Below are 24,723 nucleotides of genomic sequence, written 5' to 3' on the forward strand. Positions count from 1 at the left end.
TAACCCCCTATCCCCAAATATGTGTCAAAGTTCAGAACTCCATTTAACAAACATTAAAAAAGGAAAAGATGTCATTTTCAAAAAAAAAAAAAAATGCTAAGTTAGTTTAAATCATCAGCCTTTTGATCTGAAAAAAAGATCTAATCCATTATTCATAGGTAATTAGTATGTTACAGACAATTGTATGGGTCCATCTCGCCACCTGAGGGGATCCGTGAAGATATTTGAATGCACTGAGTAATAATAACAACCAATTATAAATGTTGCCAACCAAACGTCGTTTCCTCATTTTGTACGAGCTGCTTTTCACACGTTGGTATTTGTCTGCCCCATGACATCTAACCTCATACTACCAAACCCCATTTCTGAACACTGCTCCCTCACGCTGAATTACAATATATATATATATAATATTTTATATTATATCTTATTTTATATAATATTTTATATTTTAACTTAATAGAAACAATGACACAATAACAGAAAATAACAACTTCAATGTACTTTTAATATACAAAGAGGAAATGCGACTCACTGTAATTTTGCATAGTTTGCATTTTCACTCTGACACCTCCTTGTCCTGTGGTGACACTAGTGAGAGTGTCACATTGTCCGGATGTTTTGTATCTCAGGCGGTAGTAATCCCCCGCAGTGCTTGACTAGACTGAGTCAGTGAGGAGGTGAAGGGGAGTTTTGCAGTCTGAGGTCGTATATCTGAACAGCAGCATCATGGCGGAGCAGAGCGAATCTCCTGTTCACGTCCAAAATCCACAACCAGCACAGACTACCAGCTGGCCCATTAGCAGGGAGTCGTATGAGCTCCAGGAGGTTATCGGTTAGTCTCTACGCTATATTCAGTGATGTGAATTGTGTTTGATTTAAACCGGTCTTTTTTTTTTATCAGTCGAAAATGACGATAAGGCCTACCGGCTTTTTCGATGCAACAACTAGTGCTGCTGCTGTCTGTGGATGGTACTGCGGATGCTGTAAAGCGCAGTATATTATTATTATTATTATTATTATTATTATTATTATTATTATTATTATTATTATTATTTTGTGATGTTTCATGTATTTTCTAGAAGGTTAATTAAGGATGTTTCGAATGTCATTTCAGCAAAAATAATTTTGAACAGAAATGAAATTGAACTTGTCATTTTTGAAAACGTGATTTATTTGCATCGCAATTAGCGGTATCTGTAGCTAAGGGATGCTTCAATTAGTGTAAGTACCGCTGCTTTTTAAATTCACGTTTGACATAGTGAACTTCATGACAGACTTAAAAAAATGCTAACGCGACAGTTCGCATTATTCTAATTGTAAGAAATATGAAATAACTCGAATTTCCAAATAAACCTGTGCTCCGTACTTTTCATTTCTTGGTACACTGGTCCCGCCTCTGTTCCAAGTTTTGCCAGCAATCTGTACTGCTTTTCTGTGACTTAAGACCAAATAACTGGTTTGCGACCTTATTTGAACCGAACTGGTATTGTACAGTTTGTAATGTTAATATGAGCTTTTGCTGGCTTAATTGGGCAATGCGACAATCTGGGTGCTTTTTAAGAAAAGTAAACATTTGATTGTTTTTTGCATGATAGTGTCGTGAAAGGAATGAACGTGTTTGTTTTGCACAGGTATTATATAAAAACACAACTTTAATAATCTATTCTCATCACAGCGACTCTCTCACACCACCCGCAGCCAGTGCTCTGTACCTACACCTTTCTTGACAATACCCATGTTTTTTATACTTTTGTTTGACAGTACAGTTTGTTTTCTCTGCAATGGCATCTTATAATATATACCTGCTTTATGGATTCACCCCACAGTGCGGAAAATAATGCTGAGGTAAATTGATGTTGATGACAGGGGATAACTCAGTGATTACCTTGGCCCTGAAATGCTGATTTGCCATCTAATCTCTGAGCGTAAATCTAGAGATGACACATTCCTGCCCTGCACTTACAGTATCTGTCATCAGCAGTTGTTTATGTGCATTGTGACATCTGTATTTTATATAATTATACAATACTCTTTAAGAGGGTTCTAGGTAAGTGCTACAGTACTTAAGGGTTTGGAAAACAAAAACAGAAAACATGGTTACTGAAGTTTTTATTTTTTATTTTGGTGTTGACTGCAACAACAGCTTATATTTGTGAAGGAATGCCATTGTGTTCAAGATAAACCTATGCATTTTCTTTTTAATCTGCAGGTAGTGGTGCTACCGCTGTTGTTCAGGCAGCCCTTTGTACACTCAGACAGGAGCGAGTTGCAATAAAGCGAATCAATTTGGAAAAATGCCAGACAAGTATGGATGAACTGTTGGTGGGTAAAAATATGAATACATTCTTTCTGATATCTGTGTAATTTATCTCTGTCCTTTAGTAGATACCATCCATCAGCTTCTGACTATTTCTTCACTTACTAGCATGTTATGTTAAAGCACTATAGCTGTATTAACTTTCATAATAATGCATCTTTATGTTATACTCTAACTCACAATTTAGCTACATGATGCTATTCACTAAGTACATCAACAACAGTCCACCTGATCCCTCACTAAGTTAATTCATAGACAAACAGTATCCTTTATTATATTTAAAAAAAAAAAAAAAAGAAAAGAAAAAGACTAACCCTGGACTGTTAATGGTCCCTGGGGACCATACTTGAACACCCCCTGGTAGAAACAGTGTGTTAAGGTAGCAAAGTTTCTTTCTATGTCGGCTCCCGAGTGGCGCATCCAGTAAAGGCGCTCCTCGCAGGATGTGCCCTATAGCCTGGAGATCGCAGGTTCGAATCCAGGCTATGTCACAGCTGACCGTGACCGAGAGTTCCTAGGGGGCGGCGCACAATTGGCTGAGCGCTGCCCGGGTAGGGAGGGCTTAGGTCGGCAGGGGAATCCACGGCTCACCGCGCATCAGCGACCCCTGTGGCCGATAGGGCGCCTGTGGCTCTGCAGCGGAGCCGCCAGATCTGTGTTGTCCTCCGGCACTATAGGTCTGGTGGCATTGCTGTGGATCTGCAGTGCGAGAAATGACGGCTTGGAAGGAGCACGTTTCGAAGTTTCTTTCTATGTCATGTTATTTGTAAAGATATTAGAACTCTATCCCTAAGTACCATAACTCGGTCCCACTCTGATAGCTAATAACTAGTAAATGCAGTTGGTGAATTTTACATTTTAGTTTTCACTGGCTGTGTGTAAAATATTTCTATAAATTCTAAGGCAGTTGGAAGTCAGATTGTTATTTATTATTTATTATTTTTATATAACCCTGCTGATGAGCAACGTCAGTAATCTAAATTGGGTGTGACTGGATGAATCAACAATGTCCAGTAATTGTTAACATCAGACAATGGACCCTGTTGTGGAGGGAATCTTAAAACACAATAGAATGCACAAGTGTGACCAGCTGAGGGAAGGGAATAGTAATGCTTATCACGAATATTAATTTATTCCCCACAGGCAATGAATGTCCAAGGCTAGACATCTTCAGGGTATTAAAATATAGTTTTTGGCTTACTTTGCCATGAGTTATGGTGTTTGATTGATTTTAGCTAGCAAAATTGCTGAAAGTTACTCCACTGTGAATACTTTGAATGTAGGTCACAGTGTGCATCATTTTCATAATACTGATAACTGATTGGTAACTGCTTACACACGGGCATTTGTTATGAGATTATTTTCAACATTTGTTTTTTGTTTGTTTTTAGTTATTTGAAGTTATGAATTAAGCATTAAGTATATTACGTGATTCAGAATGTTTTATTGAGTTGAACTATTGCATAATTTACTGACATGGGATTTTTCCTACAACTTTATCCATTAAAGTGCTTAATCTTACATCACAAGATGAGTCACTCAGAGTTACTCTGGTTACTGGTAAATGACTATTTCTTGAAATACCATATTAATTCACTTGTTCTACTTATATTAGCTGGTGCCAGTATTGGATTCTAAGAACAGTATACGATATTACAAATACAGTATAAATTATAACTTGAAACATCACAGTGGATTGCTCACAGCAATTTTATGTTCATCTCCATTATCTCTCAGCAATGTGCTGTAATGGACTGAATGCTGATAGAGTGCCATAAACAGCTTGATAAGTGGATTGGTTGTGAGCTCGTTCTATGCTTTGCCAAATAATTTCCTGGTATCTGGATTCATGTGGGATTCCTGGGAACCATCAATTCCAATACCTATGTCAGTCATATGGCTAGATGACTCCCGCGTTTCCAATTTTCAGGTTTAAAACAATCTAATAGTTTTAAAAACAAATGTAATTAAATCTCCTCTTTCCCTTTTTGTAACAGAAAGAAATTCAAGCAATGAGCCAATGCTATCATCCAAATGTGGTTACTTACTATACTTCATTTGTTGTAAAGGACGAACTTTGGTTGGTCATGAAATTACTAAGTGGAGGTAGGTTGTTTTATTTGCATCATTTTGTAAGTATTTAATGAGCGTATCACATCATACCACTGATACCTGCTAGGAGAAATAGTCAGTGCATACACATGCAGATTTGTGGGATGTCATGTAAACTATGTTTAATTTAAGAAATAATGGCATTATTTGAAGGTTTAACAGTGCACAGTTTAAAATAATGTTTAGGCTCTGAAATCAGCAAACATGAGCAGGTGTAATTCGTTATCAGCTTGAAGCTTCCTACAAGTGTTGTCATATGCATGCATCATATAGATAATTGCATGTTTTTGGAAACATAAATGCTTAAGGTATATTTCTTTTCTGTAGGATCAATGTTGGATATCATTAAGTACACATTCAGCAGAGGGGAGCATAAGAATGGAGTCCTTGATGAGCCAATAATAGCAACTATTTTAAAAGAAGTGTTAGAAGGGTTGGATTATCTTCATAGAAATGGACAGATTCACAGGTACCATATGTTTTACTCATTTGTTACAGCATTCATTATGGTTTCTGTCATGCAGACAGACACACCTAACTGTTTTCTGTAACTGTAGGGATGTGAAAGCCGGGAATATTCTTTTGGGAGAAGATGGGTCAGTGCAAATAGCTGGTAAGCAAATCCACTTCATAACAGACATAATACTGTAATTGGTTATTATTAAACAATATTATACTGTATATTGTATAGGGGTGCAACAATTGATCGATGCACGCATATTCTTTTCAGTTGTTAAACTCAAGTCCATTGTATTTCTTTTTTTTTTTATAATCGGAAATGTTCTAATTTGAATGTAAGTTGTGTCTTTTTGTTTAACTATTATGCACAACAGTGGTTTTAGTTTTTGGATCTTCTGTTAAAAAACAAAACAAAAAAAAACTAATGTTTATTCTTTCTTTTGAAAAATAAAATGGCAGTGCATCGATTATTGTTGCCTATACGATAATCGAATAAGAAATTAGGTTGCCGATTGCAACACTAATATTGTATGACAACTAAAGAAGACGTTTTTCATCATGTCTTTTTATTCTTCGGTCTTTCTTTTCTGTGTTTGTTTTTGAGGGGCGCACAAACCAGAGACACAAAGTATTGTCCTGTCTTTCTTTTGCGGTTAAAGCCTGATTGGAAAGTTGCTTTAATCCTCTGATTTTAAAAAGTAACAAGAATGTGGCGGTTTATGTGATAGACACACTTCTCTTGACTTGTTGAATATTTTAAAAAAATGACACAACAATGGTATAGTGTATACTGTTGTTTTATATAATAGCTTTCCCTTGGGTGGTCAAAACATAAAATACATTAGAATGTGAACCACTTCAGATTTAGTACTATTTAAAAAAACAAAAAAACTTGTGTAGATAAAAATAAGCCAATTTAAACAGTTTCTTACTTTTATAGATTTTGGAGTTAGCGCATTCTTAGCAACAGGGGGCGATGTTACAAGAAACAAAGTTAGAAAGACCTTTGTTGGAACTCCATGTTGGATGGCACCTGAAGTTATGGAGCAGGTGAAGTAGTTTTGCTACCCTAAGTCATATCAACAATAATGCTTTTAAATATGGTGAAACGTTAATATTAAATTGGACTGTTTACTGTAAACAGGTACGAGGTTATGACTTCAAAGCGGATATTTGGAGTTTTGGGATTACAGCTATTGAATTAGCTACAGGGTCTGCTCCTTATCACCGATATCCACCCATGAAGGTAAAAAAAATAAATAAACTTGAGACAAATGACTCTTTGTTATAAAATTAGGAGGCTGTGTGGTCCAGTGGTTAAAGAAAAGGGCTTGTAACCAGGAGGTCCCCGGTTCAAATCCCACCTCAGCCACTGACTCATTGTGTGACCCTGAGCAAGTCACTTAACCTCCTTGTGCTCCGTCTTTCAGGTGAGACGTAATTGTAAGTGACTCTGCAGCTGATGCATAGTTCACACACCCTAGTCTCTGTAAGTCACCTTGGATAAAGGCGTCTGCTAAATAAGCAAATAATAATAAAATCAAACATGAAAGATTTCTTGTTTATGTTAATAATTGGATATAACAGAAACTGTTTTGCTTTGCAGGTTTTAATGCTAACCCTACAGAATGATCCTCCTATTTTGGATACAGGTGTGGAGGATAAAGAAATGTTAAAAAAATACGGAAAATCTTTTAGGAAGCTAATAACACTGTGCCTTCAGAAGGACCCTACCAAAAGGTTTGCGATTTTTTTTAACTAATGGCCTGAAAACAAAGATGCATTTCACTGTGTATGCAACTGATGTGGTTAAATGGGGATTTTAATATCTGTGCACATTGCACAAATTGATCTTACGTGTAAGTTACCTGCCTCCACTCTGCATATGAAATGATGTGTGGTACAGAGCTCAAATATACTGCATTTAAAGAACTCTCAGAATAATGTCTTTATTGAAATGTGATATATATATAAAATTAGACCATATATTTTTTTTACCCATTCATTATCTATTATAACACGTACTTTGCTGGCAAATGTAATACTCATTGATATTTTTTTCTCTGCCCTACTAAAAATAACCAATACAAAATGTACAAAAGATAGTTGCAAGTATGAAAAATGTGACCACTATATTAAGCTTACATCTACAAGTGTTATTTGTTTTAATGAATGATATTTGATCGCTTAACACATTCCTATACAATTTACCATTGATTTTGTTTTTCAGGCCTACAGCAGCAGAACTTTTGAAATGCAAATTCTTCCAAAAAGCCAAGGTACAGCATATTGCTTCAGAGGATTAAATTGTACATACTCTGTAGAGTGTAAATTGTGTTTGTTAGGTAATTCCTTCAATAATTTTGTATCTTTCAGAATAGAGAGTATCTGATTGAAAAACTACTACACAAAGCACCGAATATAGCCCAAAGAGCAAAAAAGGTAAATATGATTTTGTCGCTTCTTTTTTAATCTATATGTACAGTAAGAGACGCTCGCCACATAGGCTCGCTTGGGTTCTTTCCCCTTCCAAACACGACCCAATACACAGGATTGAAAGAACAGTGCTGACGAGCACTTTTTAATAATATAAAATAAACAAAAACAAAACACCTAGCTCCTTCGGAGTTCTTAGTAAACATTTGTAGGTTCCCTGACTCACTCGCAGGACAGCTAAGCCGTTTACCTGACAAATCATACAAAAACACACAGTTTTTCAAGACCAAACAAGAAGGCTTCACACAGTACCGTTTACTACGATTGAGCACACTGTCAATCGGGCTCTCCACACAGCAGCAGCCCTGAGCAGACTGACTGCTCTCCTTTAATACCCTGCACCTGGCTCTAATTTACAATGATAGCCAGGTGCAGGTGATAATTAATCAATAATAAAACAGTTAACACAGGTGTTTGGCAGGGAGGATATTAACCCCCTCCCTGCTGTGCTACAGTATGTAACGTCATATTTCAGAAGAGCGCGATGGAAATCACAGTTTGTCTGGTTTGTAACCTAATGTACTGTATGTATAGAGATAAGTAATATATATATATATACACACTTGATATTGCATTCTGCTTGACTTTAGAAAGCATCATTATTCTAGTACAAAGCTGTTTTTAATAAATAATGATATCCACAGGCAAACACAAACTGAAAGCCTTTTTACACATTTATGCTTTTCTTCTTTTTGAATGCATAAAGCTAGTTTATATTCACAATAAAGCATGCCTTTAAGAAGAGTCCTTTTCAGTCAATGAAGAAAAAGAAACATACTACAGTACAAATAACAGGGTGAAAAGTTAGGTTAGTATGCATTATACCATGATTGCCGTGCAGGCATAGTTTATGATATAAAGCGGGTCATGATATGAACCGGGTTTCATGTTTACCTATGAAAGCACATTACGAATACGAGGAAAAAAAAAAAAGAACGAAAAATAACGGTGAATTCAAGAGCTGTGTTTTAATACTGTACATTTAATCGTTCTTTACATTTAAACAAACGCATATAGTTTACTACAGGACACATACGTTTTGAATCATGAATTGGAAAAAAACAGTTTGTGTCATTATCTAAAGAAGGCATGAATTGTCGACTGATGAGAGCTATCAATTAGCGTTGCTCTTGGTGTTTTTTTGTGTGCATTTGTATAAGATTGACTATGTCAAAGAAGAAATTTGTTGACTTTGGTGTTATGTAACTGAACTGTATCCTGTTAAGACTGCCCACGTAGCATTTGAGGCTGCACAAAATGTCAGTTTATCAGACGAGATGATTATTGGTTGTTAGTTGCTTTGGAAATTAATTATATCCTCCTGTGGTTACTTAGTAAAGCTCAGTCATGAAGCACTTGACAGGCTGCACAAAGCATGACAATAAGCGGGTTTGTGAGATGATATGAAGAGAGGTAATTTCTCAAAGAACCTATGGTGCATGGCGAGTGGCTTTTGAAGAAACGTGATAATAAAAGGGGTGTGATATTAAGCGAGGTGATATAAAATGGGTTCATCTGTAATTTGTTTAAAAAACAGAAACACTTTCCCATGTTTTATGTCCAGCAGAGAGCAGTGTTGAATCTAATATCGTTCATTTCTGAGTTTCACTGCAGTGCCCATTTACCAAAGATGATCAAATTTGAAAAAGCATAGCACTTAACAAGACTGCTTCAGAATGAATACCTTCTCTTCAATAATGTGAAAAGAAAAACCATTGAGGTGTGGAAGCTCAAAAATAGATTTTCTGATAACAATTATAAACACATTTTGTGATCTACTGTACATAATGCTCAACATTTGGGAACCTTGAATAGAAGGCAGTGCACATGAATATGCATATTCTTTCTTTGAGGGGTGGTGCCTTTTGGTGATCTTCCATGACATTTTTTGAGTAATTTTAACTGTTCTTTTTCCTATGTGCGTTGCATTACATTTTCAGTGTCACCCGTATGGCATAGATCTATCTGAATGCTGCTTTTGTCAAGTCTGTGGTATCATTTCAAATGCACTGTTTCTTGTAATAAGGCAAAATCCTTTATTTAAATTAAAAGTATAGCGCTGCAATAGAGATTGTATCATGGATATTAATCGCCCCCAAATGTTATCTCTATTTCATTGCAATAATAATGCAGATTTTATTATGGCCTTCCGTTTGTAAAGGAAGAGGCGCATGAGTAATTGTTGTTCAGTTTATACATTGTTATCGGTGCATATTTAAAAAAGTGATATTGCTTTTGTGTTTGTTTTATTTCCCCAGAAATATAAACTTGCCAAAACAGTGCCATTTACAATATTTTACTGTAGTGTTATATTTTCCATTATGAAATGGCTTCTCTAAACATTGTTTTCTTTTTTGTTTGTTTTAAATGCTATATATATATATATATATATATATATATATATATATATATATATATATATATATATATAATATATAAACATATATAAACAGGTTTACTTTGTTATTTAAAACCTGCCAAGCCAATTGTGCAACTTACTTTTTCTGGAGCTACCACTTTAATCATGCTCCTGCTTTGCTACTGCTGTTGTGTTTTTGTGTAACAAATTGGAAATTAATCATCATCCAGGGTGCCTATGGATAATCATGCCCAGCTTTTAGCATACTCTCAGGTGTGAAATCAAGCTTGCAGGAATGTCTATAAGAATGGCCTGATGCTTTTTTGTTTTGCTCAAGGAACCTGAGCAGAACCCTGGGAAAACAAGCATGGTGTCAGGTTCTGAGAGAGAACAGGATGGCAACAGAAGGGTATTTGTTTTTTGACTTAGCCATTAGATGCTGGGTGCTTCTTTTTAGGCTGCTCTGAGGTGCCTGTTGAAGGTGTCTGTGTTTTCGTTTTTTGTGTGTGTTGCTTGCATGCTTTCTGTAGGCATTGCACTGCCATGTTTGTTTGAGTAAAGCAAAATAATGAAAAACATCCCGAATTATTTGAAAAAAACATTTAACTGGATTAAAAAAAAAATATATATATATATAGTTATTGACATTTATTTAGTTTTCAAAAAGGACACCGTCACACTCTTGTCATTTGGACTACTTTGGAAAATTATATAGATGGTTACCTGGTTTCAGAAAACCTCTTTGAGAGGTGAATAAATAACACCTAATTTTGGTGTGTAATTGAAAAGGTTAGAAGAGTCCCTGGGTCCAGTGGTCATCTACATAAGACCGAGGATGGAGACTGGGAGTGGAGTGATGATGAGTTGGATGAAAGGAGTGAAGAGGGAAAAGCAGCAGTCAATCAAGGAAGGGTAAGTAACATTTAAAAACAAGGATGGGTGGTGTCAGCCGAATATTAGCAGTTTACCTTGTTTACTGCAGAGTTCAAATGGGAAGGGCAATTAAGCTGAAACTTAGTCAGACCTCATTAGTTATCTCATAATCGTGAGCATGCAAATGAGATTGATCTGTAATATAAATACATATACCTATACCTACCTATATATGAACCTATATAGGTTCAGCTATACCAACTATAAACTTAACAATAACAAACCAAGTTCTCCATCTTGTAGACACATTTAGGGGGATTTTTTGTCTATACATTTATTACAACTCAAACCAAATCAAACAAAAAAAGGAATTGTAAAAAAAGTAGAAGTGTAGTCTATAATATTGAGTTTACTACAGTATGTATTTTGATATGACTGACTTTACCAATAGAGAATGACTGGGTGGGATAACTGTTCATCATTTTACTACACAAAAGATGGGCTTCTGCAATGGTAACTGTCAAGACTGGTATCACTGTTAATGTTTTACCAGTCTCGGCAGTTACAAAAGGCACTTTTTCATGTCCATTTAAAAAAAAAAAAAAAAAGGATGTTAACTGTTCAATTAAGGCAACTGTTACTTATTTCTTTGGACAGGTTGCATGATTTGTGAAATGTTATTTATGCTGTATATTTAATCATGCAATGCTATTTTCCAGTCACGAAGGTTAAGAAAAGAAAATGAAGAGGTAAATAACTTTTCCGAGTTGCTTTTTGTTGTGTTGATGTATGCACTAGTAATTGTAAACTGTCTGGCTGTATCGTCGGTGACATTTTTTTTTAATGCCAAAAGTAGTATTTATTTATTGATTATTGATATTGTGCTGTAATCTGCACAAAATTCATAGTCTTGTTTGATTTAGTTTTAGTTAATATTAATATTCATTTGCTTATTCTTATGTTGATCCAATAAATTAACATCTATGTATTTAATTAAGAAAAGGGCTTGTAACCAGGAGGTCCCCGGTTCAAATCCCAGCTCACTCACTGACTCACTGTGTGACCCTGAGCAAGTCACTTAACCTCCTTGTGCTCTGTCATTCGGGTGAGACGTTGTAAGCGACGCTGCAGCTAATGCATAGTTCACACACCCTAGTCTCTGTAAGTCGCCTTGGATAAAGGCATCTGCTAAATAATAATCATATAAAATGAAAACAGATCATATAATATAACTAAGTAGTTAAGTGTATAAATTGGTGTGTGTATTTGAGCTACGATTCCTGATTGTCATTTGCATAACCAATTAATAAAACCCTTCACAGCATGCATGGGTCATTGAATTAAAACCCCTGGTGGATTAATTTGTAAAGTTCGATTAATTGTGTAGATAAGCCGTGTAACAGTATTCTAATTATTACCTTTTTATAATTAAAGTAATTTAGTTTGAAAACCTTTTTTTTTTTTTTTCCCCCCACACAGAATGTTGTAAATGCCAACAGTGATCCTATGCAGGAGCTGTCCACTGAGGCTCCTCAGGTGTGTTTTTAGAACTGTTACTCTCGAAATGCATTTTTGCATGCTATGTATGTGGTTTGCTACAGGCCAAATAAACTTAGCGGACCACATACAATAGTGTGTCTAATCTTCTAATTGAATGAAGTTAATTTGTATGGATGTAAGTTATTTCTAAGGTTTGGATAAAATCAGGAGACTGCAGTTTTTTTAAAACCTACTATACCATAATAATGTTTTAATTTATTTTCTAATTTATGCCACCAGTTCAGTTTACTGAAATATCTGATGAAACAGTATGGAGAAATGTGTTTCTTGCATTTTAAAGGTGCACCCTCTTGAGACTTCTCAATACATCCAAGGGCCGTTTGCTCTAAATATGGTTTTACGATTGAGGTAAGCAAGATTTTGCAGCAGCAATTTAATTTTATGATTAAAGTAAATATAACACATTACTTTGTAATTCTTTGCTAATGCACAGTTGTCATGCTCATAAAGATTTTTTTTTTTTTTTTTTTTTTTAATTCACTGATGTCCAGTATCATGGGAAGAATCTATAACGAGCTACACTTCACACTGCAGTGTTTTTTTTTTCTCAGAGAAGTGGAACTGGGAGGAGATACCGAGGGAGCATATTTTGCTACGTCTGGATTTTTAATTTTTTTTTTAAATAGGTACTATACAGGGACATCAGACAGGGTTGATTTCATTAGCAGACAGATAGCTGTTAGAATTCCTTGCATTAGATTGAGATTGATTTTAGTTCAAGCAAGTTCTGTACTAATAAATAATAACAATTAAAAAAAAAAGTCAGCCAGGGCAAACACATTGTAACACACCACCCTACAATAAGTAACATATGTTGGTAATAGAAAAAAATATATCCTCTGCTTAGCCGTAAACAGCTGCAAGCCTAAATCACAGACAATAGGACAGGCAGCAGACTGTGTAATTTTTAAGTAAAAGATGAGTCTTCCTGGAAAAGAGGCTCAGGATTGATCCGATAACTACTTTCTTTAAGCCTGTCTGCAGGCATTTATCCATGCTGCAGAAGTGACTTAGAATTTAGGGACTGATCGGTAAATGTTGAAATTATTCTAAACTTACGACTTATTCATTTTTACTTAACTCTTTAAAAAAGTTTTTGTAGTGTGCGAAGTTTAAGTTGTAAAGGTCTCTGCTAAATTCAGGACAGAGCTGTGCTGAGGTAGTTCAAACAATACTGCTTCTGATACGTGTTTTATAACTTTTTTATAAAATGTCTGAAATCATTTTTCATTTCTGTTGTTTTGATTTGGACTCTGAGTTGCATGAGAACAAGTTTAGTGAAGAAATGCCAGTCACCGATCTGTGTGACCTGACTTATCCAAACAGCCAGACTGAGCTCAAGGTTCTATCCTAAACAGGGCTTGAAATTAATCTGCATCGCAGCATAGTCTGTTGACAATATAAGTAAAGATCTGCCAGGTAAAATAACCCCTGAATTAATTGATATAATAAATATAATGTACAACTTGTATTGCTATTTATTACAAAAATGTACTTGTGCTATAAACAGAATACTGAATGATCGTTCATGGTCTGTTTTTACTTGCTTTAGGAGGATGAGGTTGTACAAAAAACATAAGCCACGATCATTCAATATCCTCTCTATATAAAAACGTATTGGTTTATATACATGTGTTCAATTTTGATAGCTTTATTTATATAATACAAATATGGATTTGAGTTGAGGCTTATAAGGGAAAAATATTGGCCACGAGGGGAATATGGTGTCAGATTCAAAGATATTTATGTACACCCCTTTTTAATTACGGAGCTACAGGATAGGGAAGGCCCTCCACTATTAAGTTGTTTTGCACTCTTTCACCTCAGCCTAGTATTTTGGTTACTGGATGAGCTGTGCACATCTGGCACTACACTTTCTATTGTATCTTTCATTTTTCACCCTTTTTATCCTATGACCATGAGCTGTGCTTTTCCCATGCTAATAATGTACTTGAAGCAGATCATATTGCTTGCCTAGAGCTAGACTGCAAAATTGATATTGCACCCCAGAGCTGGACTGCTGAATTTAGAACAAGCCTCGTACTGGTATTTGCTTTGTTTATTCTTCTAACACAAGAAAAAATGAATTTAAAGAAGATGTTACTATAATAAAACAACTTTATAAAGTACATATGGTACCCTAGCATACTTTGAGACCTACTAATTGGTCACAATGACCCTGGTCCTGTCCCCCCATTTAGGAAACACACCCCCATCTATGGTGTAATGGTAGCAGTAGAGTTACTGTTTGACCCCACACGTTTCTTAAATACCCTTCTCTTGACAGAAATTGAGTGTAGTACCCTTTTTCAAAGGATATTGATTTTTGTTTCCGAAAAAAATAAGAGAATTCCATGGCATATCGCAAAGACTTAGGATTTTGAAAAGACGGGCACTATATATGGTAAGCATCAGGCAATTGAACACCTTTATCCTTGGTCTTCATTTCTAACGTCTTCTTACACAGTCTGTGTTTTATATTTAGCAAGTTATCCCTGATCTACATTGCAGTTGTGTGCCCTTGGTTGTTGGATAACATTTTTGACAGCGTGATTGCATGCCTTAGTGCGTTGACATAAAAGTCTGTTTGACATAGAAGTTTGCCTTCCCTTCTTGTAAGCACTTGCATAGTTTTGGTATTTGTTGCCATGTGTGAAAGAACCAGGGAAGATACAGAGCTTTGCAGATTTTGAAAGGAAATAGGTTTTATATTAATTTGACAGATATTATCAGCAGAGTGTATATTTTGAATTGAAGGCTTTGAAGAAGAGACTACAGTAAATCCTTGTTTATTAAATTAAGTTTGGTGTGGGTGTATGTGTGTGGCTCAGTTGTGCTGGTTGTACAGGAAACTATACAATGTTATTTTAGTTGGTACAGTTTGAGCCGTTCCAAAATTAAACTTGGCACAATATTATTCAGTGCCATAGAAATGATTCCACACATTGACACATCCTTCAGCACCTGTTGTTTTAATACATAACCTTTTAAATGCATTCAGATATTTCAGATCTGCCTATCTCTAAGCTAACCTAAGCATAGCAGGTACAAACATGAGATGACATGCTTGTAAAGTGCTTTTTAAGTGATGAATGATGTCTTTCGAGGCATCTGGTAGCAGCTACATCTGAGCAAGAGAAGTATCTAATTTAATTTTGGGTAGAATACCAAGAGACCAATTGTAATGTGGGGTTCAAAGGCTGGGAACAAGTAGTGTATTCTCAAAGGAGGGCTGAAATAATATTGTGGAAAGATTTGTCTACTTGACTAAAGTTTCTTTATTTTGAGTCCTGTGTTTAAATAAGTAACAGTTGACCAAATCAGTTGTCATTTTAAACAAGTTTGGAATTGCTATGCTTGCAGGGATTTTTTATAAAGCCCTATATGTATATAAATATGTAGATTTCCTCTTAAACTTGCTGCAAAAATGTTTTTAAGTATCAAATGTAATCTTTTTTTTTTTATTGCTTGTGTTGCCGAGGGAAAACCTAACTGCAGTACGATTATGGGCAGAAAGAACACTTCCCATGATTTCCTGAAGACATACATCTTAAATTTATATTGCTGTCAGTTGATATGTACTAAGGCCAAGCAATTAATTTTTTTAATATTCTGTTGTATTGCCTTCAAAGCTTTTTCATTACGAAGACTGCATTTGAAAGGATAGCGTGCATTATCAGTTGCTTGTAGGACATCTCACCTGGTTATGAAGAAGTTGGTTGTGGTTCTTGCATATCCTGCATAGTAACGCCTTGTTATGCCAATTCTAAACTATCAAGGTACTAACTTTTCTAAGATGGCTATTGGCAAAACTGTGACTCTCTTGTAAGTCTGTCCTGGACCTTTTTATAAACATTTGCAACCCAATATTGACAACTAAGCTACCTGTTTTTCATTGTCATTATATTCAAAGAGTGAATTCCTGTGTACCCCTTTGCATTTGAAATAAGGAAGTCAACAGCTGCTGTGCTTGTCCCTTAGGAATGCCAGAAAGGAATTGAATGATATACGTTTTGAATTTACACCAGGAAGAGGTATGTTAACAGTATACATTTACTTATATTTACAAACAGTTTGTTCATATTCTATGTTATACATAGACTTTAACTGATCGTATAAAACCAACTTGATTTTCAAGCATCCTTCATGTGAGCAGGTGTTTTTTTTAAAATATTGATTAAAGTTTGCCATTGTATGTATACAAGTATTGGTATATAAATCATGTTTATTGCAGTGGATTGTCATGTCTAGTTGTCATGTGTTTTATTTATGTACCATATCAAACATTCTGTTGAGGTAAACAACTTACCAACTTTATTCTGATAATTGATCCTAGAAAACAAAAAAAACCCAACTTAAAACTAAAAAAAAACGGTCATGTCTGTAAAGCTGTGTAATCTTTAATTTCCCCTTTTCTATAAAGATACAGCAGACGGTGTGTCTCAGGAGCTGTTCTCGGCTGGCCTTGTGGATGGACATGATGTAGTTATCGGTAACTTAATGTTACAGTTCACATTTAGATTTGATTGTAAACTGGAAAATGATTCGGTTAACTTTCTCTAGATACAGTATACATGTAATACGCAGTTCAGAGAAAGAGGACAGTGAAATGTGTCACATTTACTCATTAGTTCATGCCACACCATCTGTTGCTTTTGAATCTCTGTGCCCCTTGGAAGTCTGCAGTAGCTTATAAAACTTTAGCTATTACTGTTTTTTTTTATTATTATTATTTTTTATTTAGTGGTCACCAATTATTTTTTGTATTTTCTCCCAATTTAGAATATCCAATTATTTTTAGGGTCAGCTAACCGCTATCACTCCCACTTTTACTCGGGAGTGACGAAGACGAACACACGCTGTCCTCTGAAGCGTGTGCCGTCAGCCGACCGCTTCTTGCAGACTCACTATGCAGCCACCTCTGAGCTACAGCGTCGGAGGACAATGCAGCTCTGGGCAGCTTACAGGCAAGCCCGCAGGGGCCCGGCCAGACTACAGGGGTCGCTGTGAGCCGAGGACACCCTGACCGACCTAAGCCCCACCCCCCGGGCAGCGCTCGGCCAATTGTGTGCCGCCCCTGGGAAGCTATTACTGCTTTTTGACATTCTTCACAGAATGTTGGGAATTTTGTAGTCTACCTAAACAGCACCAGATCTAAATACCACCACTTTTTAAACCATTTATAAAGGTCACAACGTCCTAAAAACCAAACATCGTATAGTGTATGTTGGTCACTATTTAGTTTATTCCTGTAAAAAAAAAAAAAAAAAAAGAGGGGGAAAACCCCACATTTTTTTATGGATAAATGAAGCTGCAGAGCAATGGTTTGCAATTTATTTTAAATATATATTTTAAAACTGTCTATAATCATATCAAAACTGCAATTAAATAACAACCTTTCAATTTTTTGTTTTTCATTTCAGTTGCTGCTAACTTACAGAAGATTGTAGATGACCCAAACACTTACACAATCTTGACTTTCAAATTGGTGAGTAGCTTGCTATTCTACTTAAAGTGAGCATATGTAAAGCCAAAGATTAATGTCTGAATCAGTCTTCAGTTCTTCAGCTGTTTTCAGCCTCTTCTGCACTCTATTTTATGTCTAATTTGAATAAATGGCCGCAAATTCATAATTAATTCCGACTTAATTCCACAGAATATCGCCTGCATATTTTATGCACTTCCTTTGAGTTCTGAAGTAATTCATTTTTAATTCAGCCCTGTTAATTCAAGTGGATTTAATTATCCGTATTCATTACATGTTCCTTTGTAACAAATGATGTTGATCACATGTATAAGGCATGCATTCATATCGTTACTCGCCCACCAGGGGATTGTGAGAAGTGTTAATCCATGCATTACTGCATGCCTTCTACTGTACATGTAACCAAGGTTTTAAAATGCATTTCCTTACCTCCTTTTAGCATTACATCTCACTTGATTATCACTGGACTATTTTGTTGTGTTGAATGAATATACTTTGGTCCTTTTTGCTTCTTATTTATATTTTTATTTGACACACACACATTTTAATGCTGTCTGGTAGGTCACTTATTTGAAATATATAAAGTATAAAATAGAAACCAAGTCTTCAACAGAAGAAAAGGGAGACCAGCTGTAATATTGGTAGTACTTATAAAAGGTAAGAAAACAAAGTGAATTGCCTCTGCCCAATAGTATGATTTATTGTATGCAGCAATAGAATTAATGAATGGCTAGATATTAAAAGAGTATGTTTTCAGAATTCATTGGGACTTTTGAATATCTGTTGCCAGCTGCAGAATAATTGGCTGCTAATCAGAGTTCATTTTCTCAGCTTCCATATTATTCAGTGTATGTCGCTGGCTCAGTGGATGAAAGTATTTACTAAAATGATGGTTTTGTGATATGAGCATTTAAAGTTTCAATATAAAAACAGGAATTAGCCATCAGGTGTTTCTTCAGTTTTGGCAATGATGTGGGTAAATGGGCCAGATATTCAAGAGATGGGAGTTTCGCAAGAGCAGTTGCTGAAATTATTTCCTCTCAGTTCTGCCTTGAGAAAAAAGTTGTATCTACGAGTCAAAAATAATTTAAGTTTTTTTTTTTTTCTCAACTCTGGAGGCGGAGGAGGAGTTGTGAATAATTATGCAAGTCCACCTACAAGTGTGAAATTCAAACAATACGTTTTCCACAAATCACAATGTTGGGGAAAAAATATTACATGTTTTTTACTTCACTAATTCGCTAACAAACTAAAATACAGTTTACTCCTATCAAGAGGGAGCTTAGAGCGCACTAAGCTTTGTTTAAATTAAGTTTAGTTTTAGTTGTTCAGAGCGTTGCGAGAAGTGAAAAAAAAAAAAAAAACATTAATAGATACTGTTGCTAAATAAACAAAATATTTCTTATTTCCTTATTAAATATGTATCAAAAAATAAATACCTTCCCTATAAGATGTCTGCGGCTCCAAAAACGCCACCATTGGATGCTGTTATCCCAGATAAGTTGAAACAACATTTACGTTATCTGGGGAGTGGATGAAAGCCGGGCGAAGACAAAACTGCCCGGACGGGGCTCTAAAACAGTGTGAAAGGTCTTAAACTGTACCACACAATAACTCAGCCTCTATATATTAAAAAGAATGATTATTAGATGAGTTCATACGTCTTTAATCGTGTGGTATAATTACAAGTTTCTCATCGATTTACTGCCCCGTCCAGATAGGTTTGTCTTGGTTTGGAAGCATTTTAATGTATTAAAAAATATGAAAACTTGTAAATAAACTTGTGATAAATTTCCTGTTTAGGTTTATTTAAATGTATTCATTTACACAACCTTGTGATATGAGCAATATCCCAGCTTCACAGACTTGTGAATATACAGACGTGCTCAAATTTGTTGGTACCCTTACAGCTCATTGAAATAATGCTTCATTCCTCCTGAAAAGTGATGAAATTAAAAGCTATTTTATCATGTATACTTGCATGCCTTTGGTATGTCATAGAATAAAGCAAAGAAGCTGTGAAAAGAGATGAATTATTGCTTATTCTACAAAGATATTCTAAAATGGCCTGGACACATTTGTTGGTACCCCTTAGAAAAGATAATAAATAATTGGATTATAGTGATATTTCAAACGAATTAGTTTCTTTAATTAGTATCACACATGTCTCCAATCTTGTAATCAGTCATTCAGCCTATTTAAATGGAGAAAAGTAGTCAGTGTGCTGTTTGGTATCATTGTGTGCACCACACTGAACATGGGCCAGAGAAAGCAAAGGAGAGAGTTGTCTGAGGAGATCAGAAAGAAAATAATAGACAAGCATGGTAAAGGTAAAGGCTACAAGACCATCTCCAAGCAGCTTGATGTTCCTGTGACAACAGTTGCAAATATTATTAAGAAGTTTAAGGTCCATGGAACTGTAGCCAACCTCCCTGGGCGCGGCCACAAGAGGAAAATCGACCCCAGATTGAACAGAAGGATAGTGCGAATGGTAGAAAAAGAACCAAGGATAACTGCCAAAGAGATACAAGCTGAACTCCAAGGTGAAGTCACGTCAGTTTCTGATCGCACCATCCGTCGCTTTTTGAGCGAAAGTGGGCTCCATGGAAGAAGACCCAGGAGGACTCCACTTTTGCAAGAAAAACATAAAAAAGCCAGACTGGAATTTGCTAAAATGCATATTGACAAGCCACAATCCTTCTGGGAGAATGTCCTTTGGACAGATGAGTTAAAACTGGAGCTTTTTGGCAAGTCACATCAGCTCTATGTTCACAGATGAAAAAATGAAGCTTTCAAAGAAAAGAACACCATACCTACAGTGAAACATGGAGGAGGCTTGGTTATGTTTTGGGGCTGCTTTGCTGCGCCTGGCACAGGGTGCCTTGAAATTGTGCAGGGCACAATGAAATCTCAAGACTATCAAGGCATTCTGGAGCGAAACATACTGCCCAGTGTCAGAAAGCTCTGTCTCAGTCGCAGGTCATGGGTCCTCCAACAGGATAATGACCCAAAACACACAGCTAAAAGCACCCAAGAATGGATAAGAACAAAACATTGGACTATTCTGAAGTGGCCTTCTATGAGTCCTGATCTGAATCCTATCGAACATCTATGGAAAGAGCTGACACTTGCAGTCTGGAGAAGGCACCCATCAAACCTGAGACAGCTGGAGCAGTTTGCTCAGGAAGAGTGGGCCAAACTACCTGTTAACAGGTGCAGAAGTCTCATTGAGAGCTACAGAAAACGTTTGATTGCAGTGATTGCCTCTAAAGGTTGTGCAACAAAATATTAGGTTAGCGGTCCCATCATTTTTGTCCATGCCATTTTGATTTGTTTTATTATTTACAATATTATGTTGAATAAAAAATCAAAAGCAAAGTCTGATTTCTATTAAATATGGAATAAACAATGGTGGATGCCAATTACTTTTGTCAGTTTCAAGTTATTTCAGAGAAAATTGTGCATTCTTCGTTTTTTTGTGGAGGGGTACCAACAAATTTGAGCACGTCTGTATGCAAGATATTTGCAATGCAAGGAGAGTTGCATAAAAGTTGCATACATTGGTAACATCTTTGAATATTTGGCCAAATGTTTTTGCTCGACTAATCCCATTGCTTGTTTCACATTCCATTACGAGCCCTGGATTTTATATATATATATATATATATGTATATATATATATATATATATATATAAAATTGAGAACCCCGAAATCGTTTCGTGTTTGGGGTGGGGTGGGGTTGTCTTGCGAATGACCCCATCGCGATGCAGGAAATTCACTTAACCCGAACCCGATCTGAAGGTCATCTGAAGACATAACCTAACTCGAGCAGTGAGCAGCAACGTCACAGTGCACGTCGGTCTTCCAATTAAAGCTACAGTATCACATTAGCTGGGCTGCACACAACATAGTACCATCATTTTTGCTGTATTCAGAATAAAATAACACATAAAATAGCAACCTAAATATTCTACATTTGTTCAGTTCTAACAAATAATAACATTAATAAAATAGGGGTCATTGGCAAGACAGTCCAGCCCTGAACACGAAAAGATTTCTGGGTTCTAAAAATTGTAATTGGATAGGGGCGTATTTCGGGTTGGGACCCTAATATATATATATATATATATATATATATATATATATATATATAATATATATATATAATATATATATATATATATATATATATATATATATATATATATATATATATATGCAGGGCAGCAGTGTGGAGTAGTGGTTAGGGCTCTGGACTCTTGACCGGAGGGTCGTGGGTTCAATCCCTGGTAGGGGACACTGCTGCTGTACCCTTGAGCAAGGTACTTTACCTAGATTGCTCCAGTAAAAACCCAACTGTATAAATGGGTAATTGTATGTAAAAATATGTATGTAAAAAATAATGTGATATCTTGTAACAATTGTAAGTCGCCCTGGATAAGGGCGTCTGCTAAGAAATAAATAATAATAATAATAATATATATATATATATATAATATATACACACACACACACACACACAGAAATGAGAAAGTGATCTCAATAAAGACTGGATATAAAACTGGTCAAGTTATATTAGACACTAATACTAAAAGCATTTTGTTCTATGCAATCTTGTTGAATGTCCTGCTCCTATTTTTTACTCTTGAAGGCTTCTGGGTGTGATGGAAACGAGATTCCTGACGAGATCAAACTGATTGGGTTTGCCCAACTGAGCATCAGCTGATATTTCCTGTTACTTGATCTGTGTGGAATGCTAGGATCAGCTGAAAGAGAGAGAGAGAGAGAGTAAGCACCTTAGACAGAATTCTGCTTCATTCCCCAGCACTTCACTGGACCCTACAGCCACTGCTTGGCTCTCCTTGAAACACTGCTAATATTCAAGAGAGAATTGATAAAACTCTTGAAGACACTTGACGGTTCATTTCACAAAAAAAAAATGTACAAGGATAAAATGTGTACTCAGGTGGTTATATTTATTAATATTAAGCAGCATAGTAGTTTTATTTTTTAACATGTTACCCCTGCTTTTGGCATAGCTTTTTAATGTTTTTTCAAGTAATTTATTGACAAAGTTGCCGCCTTTTTGTTTTTGTTAATTTTTTTGGGATATTTTTAGGTTCATTTTAAAGATAAGCCAATATAATGATCATTTAAGTTTGAAGTATTCCACATTCAAAAGGTGTTTTATTTCTTAAAATGTATTTCACTGCAATATGAGTTTTGAGTGAGCCACTGTCTGAAGAAAAAAATGATCCAAAGTATTGCGTATTTTAGAAGTCAATGTTGATGTTTTTTGGGTAAGGGAGGTGCCTTCTTAACCTTAAATTTAAAATGTGCCTGCGACAATGGGAAATGGGGAATAGTAGCTATTTGAAATGACAACAGCAGAAGTTGTATATATTTTATTTATATTGCCACATAAATGCAATGACATTTATAGAAGTAGATTGTAGCTGAATACTTGTGCACATACTGTAAATACACAACTTGTTAAACCTTCAAGCTGAAATTACCGTGCACTTTGGCCAGTGTGGGTGTATGCAGGGAGTTATTGCTGCACCTAGCCCTGTTGTACAGCTTGTACAATGGTTTATATCATTATATCACAAGGTTAGAAACTTTCATTAGCAGTTGTTAATGCAACAGGGGTTGCTCAAAATCCTGGCTACTCAATCATTTAACTAATATAGTTAATTGATAGTTTGGAAGGACTGGGTGCAGGGCTAGTGTGAGTTTCTAACCAAGTATCTTTTGGGAGATTAGGATAAAATATTTCTACACTATTCAATAACAAACAGACTTGTCTTAATGCAAGGTGACATAAGAAATAAAAAATACTTGTATTTAACCATTACATTGAACCATAAACAGTAAAAAATATCTGTCTGCAGACCAAACCTAACTGCACATTTTGAGTAATGAAGATTAATACTATTTGCTCTTACAAAAAGGTCTGTTTTTTCAGTTAAGATAAAAAAGGCAGCTCTAATTTATTAACATAACGTAGTTAGAAATGTACGTATCTACTTTATCTTTTATCATATAAGGTAAGTTATTGTGTTAACTATTCATGCTATTTATCCTGTTTAATTTAATTCACAGTAAGAAAATTGAAATAACTGCAAACAGCAACCAATAAATCATTGCACAACTGGCACATGTTGCACATTTTCATTTTTTGTCTATTTCTTGTTTTAAGTTGTGATTTTATTTCACCTATTCTATGTTTGTATTTAATGCATTGCTTCAGTGCTTGAGTCCCGCCACAGGTCTATTACAAATAAAGAAAGAACTTATAATTAACAGTTATTTTTTTACAAATATGTAACCTCAGCTCTGTGTGGGCAGGTTCTTTGTTGAGAAGGTACTGGAACATGCATTATTGGGATAAAGTGGTGCTTTATATTCTGAAGTAGTGACAGTTGCTGCTGGAAGTAATTGCTGTTTTCTTTTTCATCTGTAGCTTGACAATTGAAATATGGATGTTCCACTATTATATTGCAACATATTTAAAATAATTAAGTGGTAAGTTATAAATGAGTATAATTACCAGCTGGTACTAAAAATAAAACCGCAGGGAAAGCTTACCTAAAACACACGCACAGTTGTATCTGCCGAATAATTACTGTGTTTTCACAGCTGGAACCTGCCCGACAGGACCCAACATTCTGTGCCTTAATAATCCTCCTCCTGGGTGGTGTTAATCAGTCACATTGCCACTTGCATTGCTGTGAGGAAACAGTGTTCCCATTGTTATTGTCACTGTACACTTTTAATATTTACACATAGGTTTCAGATTCCTCCACATATTACAAGCACATCAAAAGTGAAAATGTTCTGGAAAAAGGTACATTTACATGTTCCTGGAACATTTATTTACAGTGATCGGTTGAGTGACCAGTGTCAAGCAGACTTTTGTAATAGTTATGGCTGAGTGGCACCATGATTGTACATAAACAAAGCTAGAAAAAAGAAACTGAAAAAGGAAAACTGGCAAGTAAATAATAATTTAAGTGATGTATGTAAAAGAGAATGTTTTCTTACCTTAATACGAC

At 35.6% G+C, this 24,723-nt stretch overlaps 1 protein-coding gene across 2 annotated transcripts; it reads left to right on the top strand.

Annotated features, from left to right (window-relative positions):
- Window positions 1–615: 615 nt before the first annotated feature.
- LOC117404545 (STE20/SPS1-related proline-alanine-rich protein kinase-like) lies at window positions 616–23,825 on the top strand. Of its 2 annotated transcripts, XM_034007415.3 has the most exons (19): window positions 616–835; window positions 2,213–2,325; window positions 4,318–4,426; window positions 4,760–4,901; window positions 4,990–5,045; window positions 5,832–5,941; window positions 6,036–6,137; window positions 6,498–6,631; window positions 7,122–7,170; window positions 7,268–7,333; window positions 10,084–10,155; window positions 10,536–10,658; window positions 11,339–11,368; window positions 12,099–12,155; window positions 12,460–12,527; window positions 16,161–16,213; window positions 16,603–16,671; window positions 17,603–17,667; window positions 22,317–23,825. In XM_034007415.3, the coding sequence occupies exons 1-19, from the start codon at window positions 730–732 to the stop codon at window positions 22,389–22,391; spliced, it is 1,599 nt and encodes a 532-aa protein (XP_033863306.2). In that variant the 5' UTR covers window positions 616–729; the 3' UTR covers window positions 22,392–23,825. The 2 variants fall into 2 exon arrangements, with proteins under 2 accessions (XP_033863306.2, XP_033863315.2); XM_034007424.3 differs by lacking the exon at window positions 10,084–10,155 and having other exon boundaries at window positions 617–835.
- Window positions 23,826–24,723: the final 898 nt, after the last annotated feature.

Source organism: Acipenser ruthenus, chromosome 10 (genome assembly GCF_902713425.1).
Source record: "Acipenser ruthenus chromosome 10, fAciRut3.2 maternal haplotype, whole genome shotgun sequence".
In the NCBI taxonomy this organism is placed as follows: Eukaryota; Metazoa; Chordata; class Actinopteri; order Acipenseriformes; family Acipenseridae; genus Acipenser; species Acipenser ruthenus.